Here is a 17,030-nt window from a genome sequence, read left to right on the forward strand (position 1 = left end):
TGTGAGAATGCATACATTATATAATAATGTTTTTTATTTTCGCAATATATATATATATATATATATATATATATATATATATATATATATATTATATGTCTAAATTTGCATAATTTCACTATATTGCGAGTTTTATATTGATAATACATGACAGACTAGAGATTATAATACAAAAATTATATAATATAGCAAATTCTCATATTTTTCATTCTTCTTTTTAATTTTGAGCTCCGACAACATAGTATACAAATTTAATTGCTTGTGTTAAGAAAATATTTTAACAGAAAACTTGTACATTAGTCTTACTAAATTTAGAAGAAGCATGTAAAGTTGCGCAATATATTTACATACTTCTTCATTTATTACATGTATACTAATAGAATATAACGTACAATATTTCTAAATGATATTATAATTTGCGATCACATAAATTTTATAACAAAAAATATTGCATATGAATCTATCTTCTCTCATCACCTTTATTTTTCGCACACATTCATTTAACTATTTTTCTCGAAGATGTTCCTGCAAAAATGACTTCAAAAGTACCTAAATGTGTGTGTGTGTCTGCTTTACAGACAAATTAAAACAAAAAACGGATTTTTGCAAAACTGATGTGTAATATTTATAAGATGTATGAAGAAATAGAAGATTTAGTACTTTTTGTACTTTATATGTAATCAAAAATTACAATTTATATATACATATATACAAATGATGCAATTACTGTTTGTATAAAGAGCATTCTTTATAATTTGTTAAAAAACATTAACTGTGTATAAAAACATTGGAAATATTTATCAAATCTATAAATTGTCTGTCATATTAAATATACTTGAAATTTTCATCTTATAAGCAGCGATTATGTGCATAATATAATACAACTCGTTATGTATTGACAAGCTTCACGAGATAGTAAGGATTAATATCGCAACAAAGTATAAACATATATAATTTACTTTGTTTTTTATTTTCTATTAATGCTAATTTGTACGAAAATATTTCTCAATGATCAATATAATGTGCATCTATTAATTTTTAATGCAAATTGTGCTTTGATCTAAACGAAGTAAATTATAATTAATTGTCTTCAGAATCATAACAGTGTTGTGTTACCTTACAACATATTCTTTATTACTTTTTTTTGCACATACAGTAACTTTCTGTACATTTATGTAACATTTCTTGTTCATCATTTAGTATGATGTATTTGTATTCGTAATTGGTAATATACCATATACATATATGTATTGCATTCCTCGTCAAGTAAAGAGTCGGAGTAATCTGTGAATGATTTTATGTTAGTAAAAACATTCATCACACACAAATCATCACAATATTTGGATTATATAATGCCATTAATATATTAATAATCAATTCAGTTATTTGCAGAATGAAATTAATGGAATATTGTTAAGTTTTTGTTAAGCTGACTCTTTCGTGCATTTTTTTACATCAGTTTAAAATTATGCTCATCTTGTATATATTGTACTGTAATAAAGAAATTACATCGACAATAACAATACATATATTACCACGTTATTTCTTGTTAAAATAGCCTTAAAATACATTCATTAATATCTAAGCATTGACATTAAAATTCGTTGATAATCCATAACAGATTTCAATTGTATAAATATAAATGTAGACACATTTATATTTCACAACGCGTATACGTGTTAAACTTCTTGTATGTATAAAACAACTGCTTATAATAAGCCTTCGCATTTGAACACAAGCGATACATCACATGTACCTACCAGCAAAAGTTCCTGATTTTATTCTACACAGCATATTGTAATTTCAAAAAATACTTTTGCTTAAATTTCAACTTTGGATTAAAAATTTGACTCGAAGAAGTTCTATAATATATTGGCAAATGAACTCATAAAAAAATACAATTTCGAATTGAATAATATTGCATTACATTGTCTTTGTAAATAGGAATAAATAAAATGGAAAATTATATAACAATCATTTTTCTAGCTGTATGAAAATAGACATTGCAAAACTTAACACTTTTATATTTTACTAAAGATCCATATGTGAAGCTTATGCCTCGACTATATTTGTATTAGTCTTCATCGTTGTTTGCGTATTCTTTTTTTTTTTTTTAATCTAAAATAATAAAAATATTATATAGTATATATTCCACACAAGGAAGGATTTCCAGAAAATTATATTACTTATTGCAAAAATGAAAAATATCAATGTATTCTTCGTGAGATGTGATATAGCAAATTTATAAAAAAGATAGTAATTGACTAATTGTCCTTGCTATGCTCTCTCTCTCTGTAAAACCATTCTGAATAATTTGTAAAACAGACAAATTATATTGATTTAATGGATCTTCTGTAATATTCGATCGCAAAAATAATTGGAATGTTACGTAATACATTTTAAAAAAGTAAACGCATATTGTCATAGTCAAAGCTAGACTTGATAAATCTGTAATAGCGGATTATATTCTAAATCCTACATGTGGGTAATAAAACCTATGATTTTCTTTAAATCGTTCCTTGATCTTTGGTAAAAAGTTATCGTTTATATATAATCATAGAGAAACGAACAAATTTCTTAAGACAGCTTGTCCCTACATTGACTAAGTTATTATTTCAAAAAGCAGAGCAGAAGTTAATTCATATAAATTGTTCAAATTGTTACAAATTCCAAAAAGGAAGGCAAGAATACAAGATATATATTTTTCTTTTATAACTTTTTTGCAGGGACATATGTAGACTTTGCATAAGCATTTTTAAACTTCGTTTTACATTATGATTCGTAAAATACTAGAAATTATTTGGATTTATCTTATATTACACTAAGATCTTTCAAGACTATTCAATTAAATATCAAACCTAAATGCTTAGGATATACTATTTTTATAATGAATTCTTCGTATTATATATTACAATGATATTTGTGGTACGAAGCCCAAATATATTTGTAGGAACTGCCTGAACTGCAACTATATGTATGTAATATAATAAGTCTGTTTTTTTCACAAATATTTTACATTTTCCTTGTATTGAAATTACGCGACACCCAAGGATTTCCACCCTTGATCCGCTTTGTACTTGACAAAGGCAGGTTTAAGATCACTCTTCATGATATACATAATTTGTTAGTTTCAATATTTACAAAAATACAGTTAATATCTCGTTAATAAATATCTTTAATTAGCAGAATTTGAGCAGTCAATTATTAAGGCGATTAGTTTTTAATAGAATACAGCATCTATCAAAAAACATTCGTCCCTAGGCTCTTTTCAATTAATCATCACATCTCTCTTATTTTAAGTCACACACGCATATTTTCAAATTTAATATAACTCAATCAATGATATTAAACTACACAGCCTCGAATTTCAGCATGCCATATAACATAGTCAGATCATTGATGTATTAATTGGCACTCTGTATAATTCAAGTACCATTAAAATTTGTAGTATTCTCTTTTTTTCCTATGAGTAGAAATACATCCATGTTGTCCTTTCCTTTTACATATACTTGACCGCGAGGTTCAAACTCGTATTTATCTGAGAGTACACCAATACAATTACTGGCCATTTGTATTCTACCTGCGACTCCAGTAGAGTCCATTCTTGAAGCAATATTTACTGCATCTCCCCAAATATCATAATATAACTTTGTGGCACCTATTACTCCGGCCGTAACATCGCCATAATTAAATCCAATTCTTAGAATCAATTTAAATTCCAATAAATCTCGATTAAAATTATATATGACTTTATGCATAGCCATAGCAAAATCTATCAATTGAAAAAGATGAGTATATTCATGATCACTTTGTTGTCTTACTTGTGGATTTAAACCGCTAGCTGCCATAAATGTACTGCCAATTGTTTTGATTTTTTCAACATTAGAAAATTCAGGTTTCTCCAGAAGTTCATCAAAATCGCCAATCAATTCGTTAAGTACACGTAGATACTCTTTACCACCCAAATAAGATTCATCGTATAATTCGTTGAAGTTTACAATACTGGCAAAAATAATTCCAACGGATTTATGATTTTGCGAATATTTTGCAGTAGTTTTCAATTGATCAGCAACATATTTGGGAATAATATTATGTAGAAGTAAATCAGCTTGGTTTTTCATTGATTGTACACGCGTTTTATCTCTTGCCGCAACGAAATTTCCATGGAAACTCAATCGATAGCTAATCTCGAATTCACGATTCAGAAACCAAACTAACAAAAGTAAGAGTATCATATCCAGATAAATCTCATAATGGTACAATCTTTCGTTGTATCTTAATTCTTTTTCTCTTTCTGTAATCATAATAGATTCTATCGTAGGTTTATGTGATTGCCCGGTTATCTTGAGTGACGATTGTGTTGACGCTTCTACAGAATTACGAAATACTTTTAGTGGAATAATAAGATTTTCATCTATTGGATGATTATTCTGTTCAATCAAGATTGCATTGATTAAGTTCGAGCGCATTGCTAATCGTTCTTGTGTATTATTTCTAATATAATCGGTTGGTATTGTTATATCTTGATTATACGATATATGACTGACAACAAGACAAATAAACAACACACCGGCAAAGGTGACTAGCAAGTTTTTCATCCAACAATTCAACTGAGTAAAATTACAAAAATGGACCAACCCTATGAAGATTAAATAGCTGTAATAATACTCAAAATTATTTAAACTACGTAAGCTATTGCAAGTGAAGTTTAGAAGAATAGAAACAATTGGTAAGCCAACTAATATGGCACCACAAATATGCCAAGGATACCACCTAGAAAAAAAGTTGAAAATATTTTGAGTAAATGTTGCATGAGTGGTATTTGGTCTAAAAAGTTGTCTAATGCAAAGTAAAACAGCTATGATTTGAATAGTTATGGCAAAGATACAAAACACAATATAGAAAATTGAAGGTTTGCAAAGCAAGAAGAGAGAGATTGTAATAGCTATAAAAACTAGAGCCGATATTAATATGTCAAAATAAGTATTAAATCTTGAAGTAGCTAGTGTTGGAGGATTGCCCGTTACACCTTCACTCGCTCTATGAGCATTTTCTCGATATTCTTTTTCCAATTCTTTGTTCTTAAAAAATAGCGTTACACTTGATAACGGTGGCTTCACGAAATATGATCGTTGAGAACTCACGTTGTCTTGAACGCATCTTTATAAAACAAGAATTAATGAAACGTTAAAAGTCAATGCAATATGAAAATGTGTTTCTAATATTAATAAATAATATTACCTTATTAATTGTAAATCAGATTGTTTTCTTAACTTATGAAAACATGCACCAAATGTATCAGTTACTGCTGGAGGAAATGGATAAGGTGGTACAGATGACGAAAGTTCATGAGTAGAATTCAAAGTTGAACTAGAAGTATAATAACCACTAACTCTATGACCTAATAGATCCCCTTGAGTCATACCATTCATCAGGAATAACTACAACGAATTATTATTACAACATTACTGGATAAAGTAAAATTAATATGCATGGAATATTTTCATTTCCTGATAAAAAGTTTACCTGCTGTTGAATACTACTACGTCTGCTATTACTCTTAATACCAGAATCTTTTCTACTACATATCGACGAAGCGTGACTTATTGTTTCTTGACCAGACAATAAAGGACTAGAAGGCACAGGATTTGGATCCATTTCAACACCATTATTGAAAGGAATCTACAAAATAATGTAAGTAATTAATACATTCAATGATAAGTAATAAAATATGAAGTTACTGACTCGTTTGAATCCATTGCGATCTTCGTATTGTTCATTTTTTGGTTGTTTTATAATCATACTTTTTCCTTCTTCCATATCTAAAGGCGTCATTTCTTCACTCGTCCTTTGTCGTTGTAAATACCGCCATGGTTTATTTCGTGTTCTTTTTTTTTCATAACTTGCAGTTGACATAGGACTTTTATTTAGACCTTCTTTCTCATCAATTATGTCATTACTATTTTCAGAATCCAAAATACTGGGCAAGGAATTAGCTTTTATCCTATAATTACTTGCATTAGTCACCATATGGAGATAATGTTGTCTGGGTTTATTTTGATTATTGCAAGAGGCAAGACGATGACGAGTTTGCATTAATGGAGAAAAATCCTTAGGTAACATGATATTTGTTACGAATTGATTCATAATATCTGACTTTCGACTTTTGATAAAGTAAGTTTTAATACCTAAAATTATAGATAATATTCTTGTTTGGTAAATAGTATAAAATTAGAAATATTTATTAACTAGTTATGTTAATATTATTGTATACACATACCATTGACTACCTCTCCATCTTCTGTGATATATTGATGATTCAAAAAATTTAAAGTTTTTTCGCTCAAATGTACCCTGCCTGGTTTACCTGTACTTTCTAATTTATTTGCCAATGTCACATCATTTGACCAAACATCAAATTTAAATCTTTTAGTGCCAACAATTCCACACAAAACAGTTCCTGTGTGAACACCAACTCTCATATTTACTCCCTCTCTTCTTTCTATATCAAATTGTTTTATAGCTTCTATCATTGCTGAAATAATCATATAATTCAGATAGATAACGATTAAAGTATATGTAAACGTGTATAAAAGAAAAATTTCTAAAGATCAATATTTTTTTATGTTATACTAACCTAATCCCATTTCAATGCAACATTTTGCATGATCAGGTCTTGGTTCAGGACAACCACTAACACAATAGTAACAATCTCCCAATGTAGAAATTTTTTCACATCCATGATGTTCGCATAAATCATCAAATCGTTCAAATAGATCATTAAGAATCCCAACTAATTCTTCTGCAGTTTTATTTGAACTCATCTTTGTAAAACCAACAATATCAGCAAATAATATACTGACATTTTCCATAGAGTGCATATTGAATGGTCGAAATAAAGATCGAATATCTGTTTGATTTGATGGTATAGATCCTTTTTTTAGAGAATCTTCACGTTCTCTCTCTCTACCACTTTCTTCCATTAACCAATCTGCTACTTTTGGTGGCATTACAGAATGTATCATTTTTTCTTTAAGCTGTCTTTCCATTTCTAATTGACGACGTACTAGTAATGATTGCCCCACTTTCATAAAAGTACCACGCATTCGGACAAACGTCATTATTAAGATATGTACACCGATTAAATGAATACATATTTGCATCAAAATTCTTATACTGAGATTCGTTGTAAAATCAATATCATCTTGCAAATATGCACTTGATGTATTAGTCCAATTGGTAATTGATTCAACAACATCAAGGGCTATTTCAGCCTCTGTAGAAGATGCATTCATTTTATTCAGATTACTAACATTTATATTGTTGAACGTTGAATTTACAGTAGAACCAACATTTGTTATTATAAATGGAATACTAGAATTTAGTTTCGTTAACATATTTGCATTTGTAAGATTCCCAGACATTTTTCCTACAATACTTTCGTCGTCCAACAACTTTGAACTAAAATTAGATATTGGATTTAAAGTATATAAATTCGATATCATCTGTGTGCCAGCTGTTAAAGCATTGCTAACATTAGATATACTTTGGAAACCATTAAAAAAATGAGAATTTTGATGTGAAGAATAGATAGGAATAGATGTTTTGTTATAATCTTCAGACATATTTGTTCTTGAAGAATTATTAAAAAATTTGTGATTGCTGAATATCCTTTGTCTTCTACTTTTTGAGCCATAGAGGTAGGCAGTTAGAAACTCGAATATAATCGAATAAATAGAAGATATTCCTGTGCAAGCATAAAGAGGCATTGGTAGTACCGTATAAATCAGTAACAAAATTTCTGAACATAGTGCAAAATGTCCTACTAATGTTAAGCCATCTACATAAGGAGGTACTACCGCAAGAAAGAGTAAAGAAAGAGAACACAACACAGATGCAACTCCTACAGAAGTTGGTAATACATAGGACTTGTAGTAATCTGTGTAAGTTAAATATAATACAGCGGATACCATCATTCCAACAATACTGAAAATGGCTGCGATAGCTAACCATGTAGAAGTATTATTCTCAATTCCAGTGATTACAAAATATACCAGCCAAGATACAGATACCAACAGGATATATATAAGAGCATATCTGAAAGAAAACTTGAATTTATATATTATTAAAATAAAAAATAAAAATAAATAAATACAACTTCATATAAATACATACCGGAATCTTAGTCTAATCTGTAGAAAGGCACTTCTTTTATATTGTTCTTCTAGAATTTCAGAATCAAATTTTGGATTCCACCAAGAACGCGACGCAGCACGTTCAAATGGCACTGGTAAACTAATCCCACAACATCCAAGTCCTTGTCCACTATGTGCCAAGTAAGTTTGTATGTATGGTGCCAAAGATATGTGTATTTCGTCTCCAACATCATCGTCGCTATTCTCTTTTCCTCTTGTGAAGCTTACAGATGAACTCCGTTTTCGGTTCATCGAAGATTCCATATTGACATTTGAGTATTACTGTGAAAAATGTATATATGTATATATACACAGATATTTTTTTTAAACAATTTAACATTAGATACAGAAATTCCATTGCAAAAGCAACATTTCCAAATCTTTGTATCATCTTATTTCATAACAGTTTAAAATAACGTGTATGGTTAACATCATATAAAAATTCAATATAATCACCTCGGTTAAAGGCGATACCGCCATAAAACATTAAAAATCATCCTCCTTGCTGACATTGGAGGTTCTTCCATAAGTCAGCTAGTGTCAGATGGCATGATTTTCATATTCTGTTTTGTACGGTATTAAATCGAACGACACAAAGAAACTCGGTGTAGTTAGCACCGAAGTTCGTAAGGTCGTTTAACACACGACTTTTTAAATATATACAAAATTGGAAGTTCTCTTAGGGAGAATTACGATTTCTTAGAATATCTCCCACAGTAATCCGCAGCCATCTTGAAGTCAACAATACTGAACAATACCAACGACATCGCCCAACCACTGTTGCCACATATTATCGAGCAGCTGATCACAAAAATTATAATAGATGCACATGCAAAAAGATAATAGTAAGCAGCTGTTAATTTCTATTCGTTAGTAAAAGATAAGGAAAGATGTTGAATGATTGAGCAGTTTTTGTACATTATTAAAACGTTGATTTATGGAAAAAACAATGAAAATAATCTCTTCTACCATTTTTGGCGGTAATTCGTACTTTTGTACTTTCGTATGACTACTGAATATGTTACTTATCTGCACGTGATATTAAAAATGCGTATTACTTATAAAATGAAATTATAATTATTTTAATATTGAAAGTATATTAAAATTGCAATATATTTTGAAAAATTATTACATAAATGCTTAACTTTGATCATTTGAATAAAATTTAATCAGCATTTACTCGAGTCCCGCAATCACGGTCACGTGCGTTCTTCCAATTGGTCAAGTTTGTACTATTATCTTCCGTTTGATTTTACTTTACATTTGATTTGTTTTTTAATATTTTATATTTTTTTGTATGTATCTTATTTTCGTAGTATAAATAAATAATTTCAGATAATGAATGTGAAAGAGAGACATTGCTTAGTCGATAATTATATGTATAATAATGAAACATACATATATATTACATGTTTTCTAAATCTACTTTATAGAATATATTTTCGTAAATTTATAAAAAGAAAAAATGCATGAAATTTAGATTTCATTTATTTGACAATATTTAATTTGATAAGGAAGTTTTTATTTAGAAATCGAACCAATCGGTGGATCTTGCCATTTAAATTCTTCCTGATAAGTGACATAAACGACCCAGTAACATACATTAAGTAATCCAAAAGATGCTGGAAAAACTATTCGTGCTACTCTATCTATAGTCGATACACTATTGATATGTCTCGCTACACGTTCTCCGAATTTTCGGCAATTCCTTATTGCTTCACGTTGTCGTTGCCTTCTATAATTCTCAACAAAATAATTTAGTATCATTATATTCAAATATAATAAACATAATAAATATGCTGAATATGTACTAATTACCTAAACTCATCATCACCTGCCAAACAGTATAAAAATTGTTTCCATTTAGGTAATCGATGTTCGGTTTGTGTCTGTCTTTCCATTGTGGACGGTCTCGACGTAACAGTCATTGTTACGGGCTGATAAGATCGTCGGTTGTACATAACCGAATCCTACAAATTTGTGACACATTATTTTATTATATTCTTAGATAAATAATAGTATTCATTATGGATGTAACTATGTATATACATATATATATATATATATATATATATATATATATATATATATATATACATACAGGATGAGTTTTTTAAATTGAGGCATCTAAATATTTCGAAAACAACACATCTTTGAAAAAAAAAATTGAAACAGAAATTGTTTGGTTTTGGGGCCGAGGGTAATATAATTTAAGAATTAAAACATTTTAAAAATTATTTTAATTTTATTCAATCCTATTCTATCCTATTCGATACTATCGTATTTACGAAAATCAGAACAATTATTTTGAATATTTATTAACAATATTTTTCTCTTTTCTTTTATATTTCTATTTGCTTTAATTTTTTTTTGTCGAAATAATGTTAAATATTGTAAAAAGTAAAGTTTGGATAAGAAATGTTCTCGATAAAAATTATTTGTTTATTTTTTATGTAAAATAAGATCTCGTTTAAAGAATTATAAATTTCCACTGAAAACAAAATAAAGTTGATTTTGAAATAATTATGAAAACGTCCAAACGAATCAAAAAGAAATAATACTATCATGTCCCACCCTCCTCCTTCAAACCATACAACTTTTATTTTAAACTTTTTTCTCAAAAATGAGCTATTTTCAAGATATTAATTTAAAGAACTCACCCTGTATGTTATATTTTTTCAAAATATTTTTACATTATAAACGCTGCAGACGGTGGAACTTCTGGAAGTTTCGTCGATGATACTATCTGGATGAATAGTTTGGGGACCGCAAGTAGTGATTGTACAAAATGGATCTTCGTACTCCTTGTCCGAAATATTTTCCCATTCTTCATCGTCCAATGGAAGTTCTCCACTTCCTACCTATGAAAAGACTAAAATTATTACTAAGAAAGAGAGAGAATGAGAGAGAGAGAGAGAGAGAGAGAGAGAGAGAGAGAAAGAGAGAGAGAGAGAGAGAAAAAGAGAGAGAGAGAAAGAGAGAGAGAGAGAGAGAGAGAGAGAGAGAGAGAGAGAGAGTAAAGTGTCAATACTTTATGATCTCATACCTTCGTAAAATAATGTACCCCAGCAAATTCTAAAAGTGTAGCAATGCAATAACCGAAACTCATGAGAAGAAACCAATCGAGGGCTGTAGCGTATCTCACTTTTGGTAAATCAGTTCTTGAATCAAGGCTTATCGTAGAAAGTGTTAGTACCGTTGTGATACCTTATGATAAAGATATTTTAATTTAAATACCGATACACAAGCTCACGTTTCAGACTTATCGATAAAATAATTTTACCTAAACCTACTCGATCGCTGGTAGCTTCACGATGAATCCAAAACGATACCCAACTTAAGACGACTATAAGTACACACGGAACGTAGACCTTGAATATTAAATATAAATGAAAAGAAGAAAAAAAAAAAAAAAGAAAAAAAAATAATTCTTTCATTAGAAGGAAAACACGTATGATCGAAATAAAATTCGAATTTAATTCTTACTTGTATTAAAAAATAACCGGTATTTCGTTGTAAATTAAAAGATACTTGAAGAACAGAGAACTCGCCTTCACGACGTACAAACGTAAGATTTCTATAGGGAGAACCCATTAAATCGAATTGTGATAGTGCCATTCCAGGAACAAAGTTTACGGACGATCCTTCTTGCCATTCATAAACTAATTGTTGGGAGGTGTATGCATCTAAAACAATAAACAATTTTAATTTGCGTTACATGTATCTACGTCTAGAGGAGAAAATATTTCTATGTTTTTTCAAATGAAGAAAAATTGTAATATCTTTTATTTTCGAATAGTACCATACTGCTATCTATAATTGCAGTAACATAATCGATCTATGTAAAATATTTTTTGATCGAGAATACGAGAAAACTAGAAAAAGATATGAGATTTATATATAATATTTATAATATTTATCGTAACACGTAACTCGATCGCCAGGCATATATAATTTTGGATGTCTCTAACACGTGATGAATAAGTTATCTTTGCGAGTGAATATGTGAGAGATATTTTTAAAAAATTATGAATAAATTAATAATCAAAGAAAGTATTTGAATCTTGCGAGGATGGAAGGTGATAATACTAAAATTTTCTCGCGTATAAAAACGTATTATAAAATAAATCGGCAAGGGTGTACGTACAGCTTCCTAAAATTAATGGGCACGATTGTCGATCCATAGGAAAGTTCTGTAACTCCATAGGACACTTTGCTTTAATGGTAAGTCTAAAACAAAATGTATAATTGTTAAAGAAAATGAATTAGAAAAAAATAAAAAAAAAAAAAAAAGAATAAAAGATATGTAGAACTTAATGTTATATAGACCTCATGGAATAGAGTATATCACCGTCCTGAGAAATTCTCAGCAACTTATTGGGCACAGTGATGGTATGCACGTAACTGTGTTTCCCATTGTAGAAGTACGTGTCTGGACGCCAAATTCTCTCGAGCATCTTGATACTAAGGCTGAGGGATTTGATAGGTCCTAAGAAACTAAGACGAGAATCACGCCAAGATTGTCGGAAGTAACAATCCATTGAGTAATCCTAAAGTGAAAAATAATTTATCGATTCATTATATCACTATGGATCTTTATAAAATCATTAAATAATTATTTCTACCATATCCAATTCGGAAACAGGACCCATACTTCTTATCAGGATATTTGTCTTTACCACCGTTGGTGTACCTACGAATTTTTATGCAATATTATTTTCTAGAATATAACGAAATGACAAATGAATTCTCTATGAAATATGATTTTGGCGAGAAGATCGTGTTCTCTGTCGTTTGTTGACAAATCTTGGGTACACAGAGAAAGTCCAATAACGGAAGGAAAAAAGTGGAAAAAACAGAAAGAGGGAAATGTGAAATTGACGAAGGCGGCCAAAAGTGAGACGATCCTGCTGTATTTCAGAGGTAGATACGATTTAAAAACCGAGCAATAGTTTCTTTTATTTTTTTTTTCTCTTTTTTTTTTAATCCTTTTCTCACATCTGGCTCTACTCCAATTTGAGGTATGCATGTAATATCGATATTGAGCCATTCCATTCGCGATGATAAGTCTTTCTGGACACAAAGAAAAAACTATCAGAATAGTAATGGAGAGGTGGGAGAGAAATCGGTAATAAAACAAGAAGCTGGTAGGACAAACTCGAATTCTTTCTGACGACTCTGAATCGTTCCAGTGAAATGAAAAAATTTCTAAAAGATTATCGGAAGTGGTCGGCCAAAAAAAGGATGTGTCAGATTTTCCAAAGGAATCAAGATGAATTAGGAAAATGCGATTCTTTCACTCCAATTAACAAATTTGCTTCCATATAATTACTTTCCTTTTTTTCATTTTCTCCTCCCTCCTCCCTCCTCCTCCTATCTCTTTACCTTCATAAGTTAACTCATATTTCTACAGGAGGTACAAGATAACGTAACGAGACGTAACTAATTTCGCTTTATATCGTGTCGCTTCACATTTCTCTTCACATTTTTAAGAGTTTAACGGATCGTAGGAACGCGGCCACGAAATTTTTGCAGCGTTCGCAGAGAGCCATCCGGTTCATCTTTCGACACAAAAATTCAACGGTCTGTAAGGTTTTACACACGAATACCATAATCCCTATCGTAATCCAATATTTTACTATATATGTATATATATATATATATTTTTTTTTTTTTATAAATAAGCAATTAAGACGATAAAGATACACGATAAAGATATTTATATAATAACTCTAAGTTTCGAATAGAACATAAGAATTTCATTTTTATCTATTTAATCTATTCCATCTCTATGTAATAAGCAAACACTTTTTGCAATAATAATTGCATAAATGACTCCCTTGATATTCTGAATTAATTAAAGATCTAACGACACTATTCTACGTTTTATTGGTAAAAAGATATATCGAATAAAACAATACCTTTTCCGTGTGTTGGTAGTTGATTGTTTTCATAATTCATAAGTAGATTCTCCAAAACCATGGTTATATTTTTCGAGACGATATCTGTGACTGTACCTCTAGTAAATCTACCGATCGTTAACGACGAGGAGGAAATTCTCTCAGACGAGTTGAATCTCAACGAAGGTATAATTTCAATGTCATAATTGGTACTTTTGCAGGTGGTGAATGGTAGAAGAAGGGTCAACCTATTAATGGTAAGGTAATAAGATGCATTAAACGTTTATTATTTTTTTTCCGTTGTTACACGAAATGATAGAAAATTAATGTAAATTAAAAATTATCTATATTATAAAATAGAAAATTCTTGACGAATTGATTAAAACGTCAAATGTAAAGGAAGAATAAGAAAAAAGAAAAAAAAATAAAATAATGTTAGAAAGCAAGAGTAACGAGTTTCCTCGTGTCTAAACGTGGCACTTTTAAAGTTGAAAAAGGCCTGGTATCTGTGGGTCCCGTAGATATGCAGTAAGGCTTGGACAAAGATGAGAGGAATAGGAAGAGCAAGAGCAAGAAGAGTACCCTCGTCGTCCGCCAATTCAGCACCTTTACATTGGCAAGTGTTAGCGTCACTCTTTCAAGTGAACACTACGGCTCATTACATCACATTCTCGTGATCGTATGCACATTTTGTTCCTGATATTAGAGTTTATGTGATTACATGAACCGACACCACAGAATTCCTACGTAAACCTGGTGCTAGCTTAACATTGCATTTCTATTGAGAAATCGATATCTAATCGAGCCACGACCAACATGTTTCAAATACTTTTCGCGCGTATTTCATTTCGTCGAATGAATTTCGATGAATTCCTTGACATTCGACTTCGATTTCTAGTTCGCCAAAGGTTTCATTTCGAAACGAACAAATACACGAAAATACACACACATACACGTATATGTATATATATATATATATATATATATATACATGGGGTGTATCATATCGTATAAGTATAATAATTATTTGCTCCTGGAGATCGCGCGACTGCTCGTTTGAGCTTGCTTTTTTCAATAGCAGACCTTAATTTCGGATTCTCGTTAGCCCATTCTCCCCCTCTTTCTCTACGTCTCTACATACATTCTATCTGCATACATCTCTGTGTATCTATGTATAAACTTATCTATATATATGTGTATGTGTGTGTGTGTGTATATTTGCCTGTATTTCAATATTGTACGAATGAAAGTTTGCATAGCCGAATAAACCATGATATTGCGCTAATGAAGCGTCGTAATATACGATCCTTTTTTAAATATATGCCCGTTTCGATTGGAATCTATTTCGATGATGCCTAATAAACGTTCATGTAACCCAAACACTTTGGATCCTAAATGTTCACACATATATATATATATATATATATATATTATCTTTAATACAATAATTCTAACGATCTTTATACGCAATAATATAGGATAATTGAAATAAATTGCGGTGCAATTATACATTTTGATTAAATAAAAAAGATATAGTGTTGAGATTTAAAAATTATTATATATTAACTAATGCACAATAGAGAAAGAGGATTAAATATAATAAATAACGATGAAAATGAAACGAAAAAAATTTTTTTTTATATAAATTATAAACAAACTGTAAAAATAAGAAAGGAATAAAAAAAAATAATTTACCGCGCTTTTACTCACATCGATAACTCCGCTACGTTCAATTTCATGATTAATGATTATCACTCCGCTTCTTTTCCTTTTTCGTTTTACCCTTCCTATGAAGAAACTTCGTTGAAACTTGAGAGAGGGAAAGTGAGAGAAAGAGAGAAACAAAGAGAGGTAGAGGAAGAAAGAGAGGTAGAGAGAGAGAGAAAAAGTGACTTATCGTCTCTCTTTAATTTTTCCAAAAGAAAGCTTTGATAATGTAGTCACTGCCGATTTTAATGATCGCCTCGAAACACCGACGAACGACAGACCATTGCGAGAGTCGCGTAGATTTCCCACCGCTAAAGCTCTTAAGAACGATTCGCAGAGCGCGGCACCCGACGCGCAAGCTCCAAAAGCACGCCGGCGATTCCCGCGTTTAAACGACCCTCTCGATCTCTTACTCTCTCACACCATTTTCAATTTCTTTGCGAATCTTTACGAATTCAAACGTAAGAAAAAAAAAGCAAAAAAGAACGGAGTAATATATGAACTTTGATTTATAAAAAAAAGAAAGAAAAATCTGAAGCTTGAAGCTACTTCACATATTTTTATAATAAAAAAGAACTATTGTTCGTCATTATCGATCTTAGATCAATTATCTAAACTATGTTAACGAAGGATATCTAGAATCGTATTAGATTCGATCGTTGTTTTACTTAAAACTAAATTTATCTTAATTTCCTTAGTTAAACTTCATGTTTTCTTAAAATATTATAACTTTTTTTTATTACAGATGCATATGAGATCAATTTTATTAATTCCTTTTCTCCCTCTCTTTCTATGATACATATATATAATATGAAACATGTATGTATATGTTAATATACCGGAATAATATTGTCGATAATTCTGATGTTAATCAAGTAATCTAATAAACATTTATTTCGTTACGTCGTTAAAAAAATACGACACAGAAAATAGAATCGTCCAATTCTATCAAAGATGAAAAGTATTTTTTCACTGAACTTCTTTATAAAAAGAAAAAGAAAAAAATTCTCTCTTCGAGTTTTTTCTTGCTGGCTCAAAGGGAATACAAACGTGTAGTATTTGACATCGTTTTCCATCTACCACTTGAATTCGTTCCACGGTAGGATCGTTTTCAAGAGAAATGAGATTGTATTTATTTATCTAAGAAGGAAAAAATAATATATTAGAAGTATAGATCATAAGACGTCGAGAAGAATTTTCTTTCTATCGTATAGTTTTTCTTATTGTT

At 30.1% G+C, this 17,030-nt stretch overlaps 2 protein-coding genes across 2 annotated transcripts; both read right to left on the reverse strand.

Moving 5' to 3' along the window:
* Window positions 1–164: 164 nt before the first annotated feature.
* On the reverse strand, window positions 165–8,983 carry Ac13E (Adenylyl cyclase 13E). The gene is made up of 8 exons (XM_035870983.2): window positions 8,652–8,983; window positions 8,176–8,477; window positions 6,638–8,097; window positions 6,281–6,535; window positions 5,746–6,188; window positions 5,527–5,682; window positions 5,242–5,441; window positions 165–5,160 (listed from the first exon to the last, which is right to left on the reverse strand). The coding sequence occupies exons 2-8, from the start codon at window positions 8,457–8,459 to the stop codon at window positions 3,426–3,428; spliced, it is 4,533 nt and encodes a 1,510-aa protein (XP_035726876.2). The 5' UTR covers window positions 8,460–8,477; window positions 8,652–8,983; the 3' UTR covers window positions 165–3,425.
* Window positions 8,984–9,716: 733 nt separating this feature from the next.
* LOC118443712 (gamma-aminobutyric acid receptor subunit alpha-2) lies at window positions 9,717–16,166 on the reverse strand. The gene is made up of 11 exons (XM_035871086.2): window positions 15,806–16,166; window positions 14,117–14,343; window positions 12,821–12,888; window positions 12,525–12,745; window positions 12,343–12,425; window positions 11,682–11,881; window positions 11,479–11,566; window positions 11,242–11,402; window positions 10,889–11,056; window positions 10,014–10,165; window positions 9,717–9,930 (listed from the first exon to the last, which is right to left on the reverse strand). The coding sequence occupies exons 1-11, from the start codon at window positions 15,832–15,834 to the stop codon at window positions 9,717–9,719; spliced, it is 1,611 nt and encodes a 536-aa protein (XP_035726979.2). The 5' UTR covers window positions 15,835–16,166.
* Window positions 16,167–17,030: the final 864 nt, after the last annotated feature.

Source organism: Vespa mandarinia, chromosome 1 (genome assembly GCF_050613455.1).
Source record: "Vespa mandarinia isolate Hongniang chromosome 1, ASM5061345v1, whole genome shotgun sequence".
NCBI lineage: Eukaryota > Metazoa > Arthropoda > Insecta > Hymenoptera > Vespidae > Vespa > Vespa mandarinia.

Excerpts from the sequence above, each read along its gene's own strand:
- Ac13E (XM_035870983.2), bottom strand. The coding sequence starts at position 8,459 with ATGGAATCTTCGATGAACCGAAAACGGAGTTCATCTGTAAGCTTCACA. Across the intron at positions 8,098-8,175 it reads CAGATTAGACTAAGATTCCG|ATATGCTCTTATATATATCC; the intron begins GTATGTATTTAT and ends GTTTTCTTTCAG. Across the intron at positions 6,189-6,280 it reads AGATGGAGAGGTAGTCAATG|GTATTAAAACTTACTTTATC; the intron begins GTATGTGTATAC and ends CTATAATTTTAG.
- LOC118443712 (XM_035871086.2), bottom strand. The coding sequence starts at position 15,834 with ATGAAATTGAACGTAGCGGAGTTATCGAT. Across the intron at positions 11,403-11,478 it reads CAGCGATCGAGTAGGTTTAG|GTATCACAACGGTACTAACA; the intron begins GTAAAATTATTT and ends CTTTATCATAAG. Across the intron at positions 10,166-10,888 it reads CCGTCTGCAGCGTTTATAAT|GATTCGGTTATGTACAACCG; the intron begins GTAAAAATATTT and ends ACAAATTTGTAG.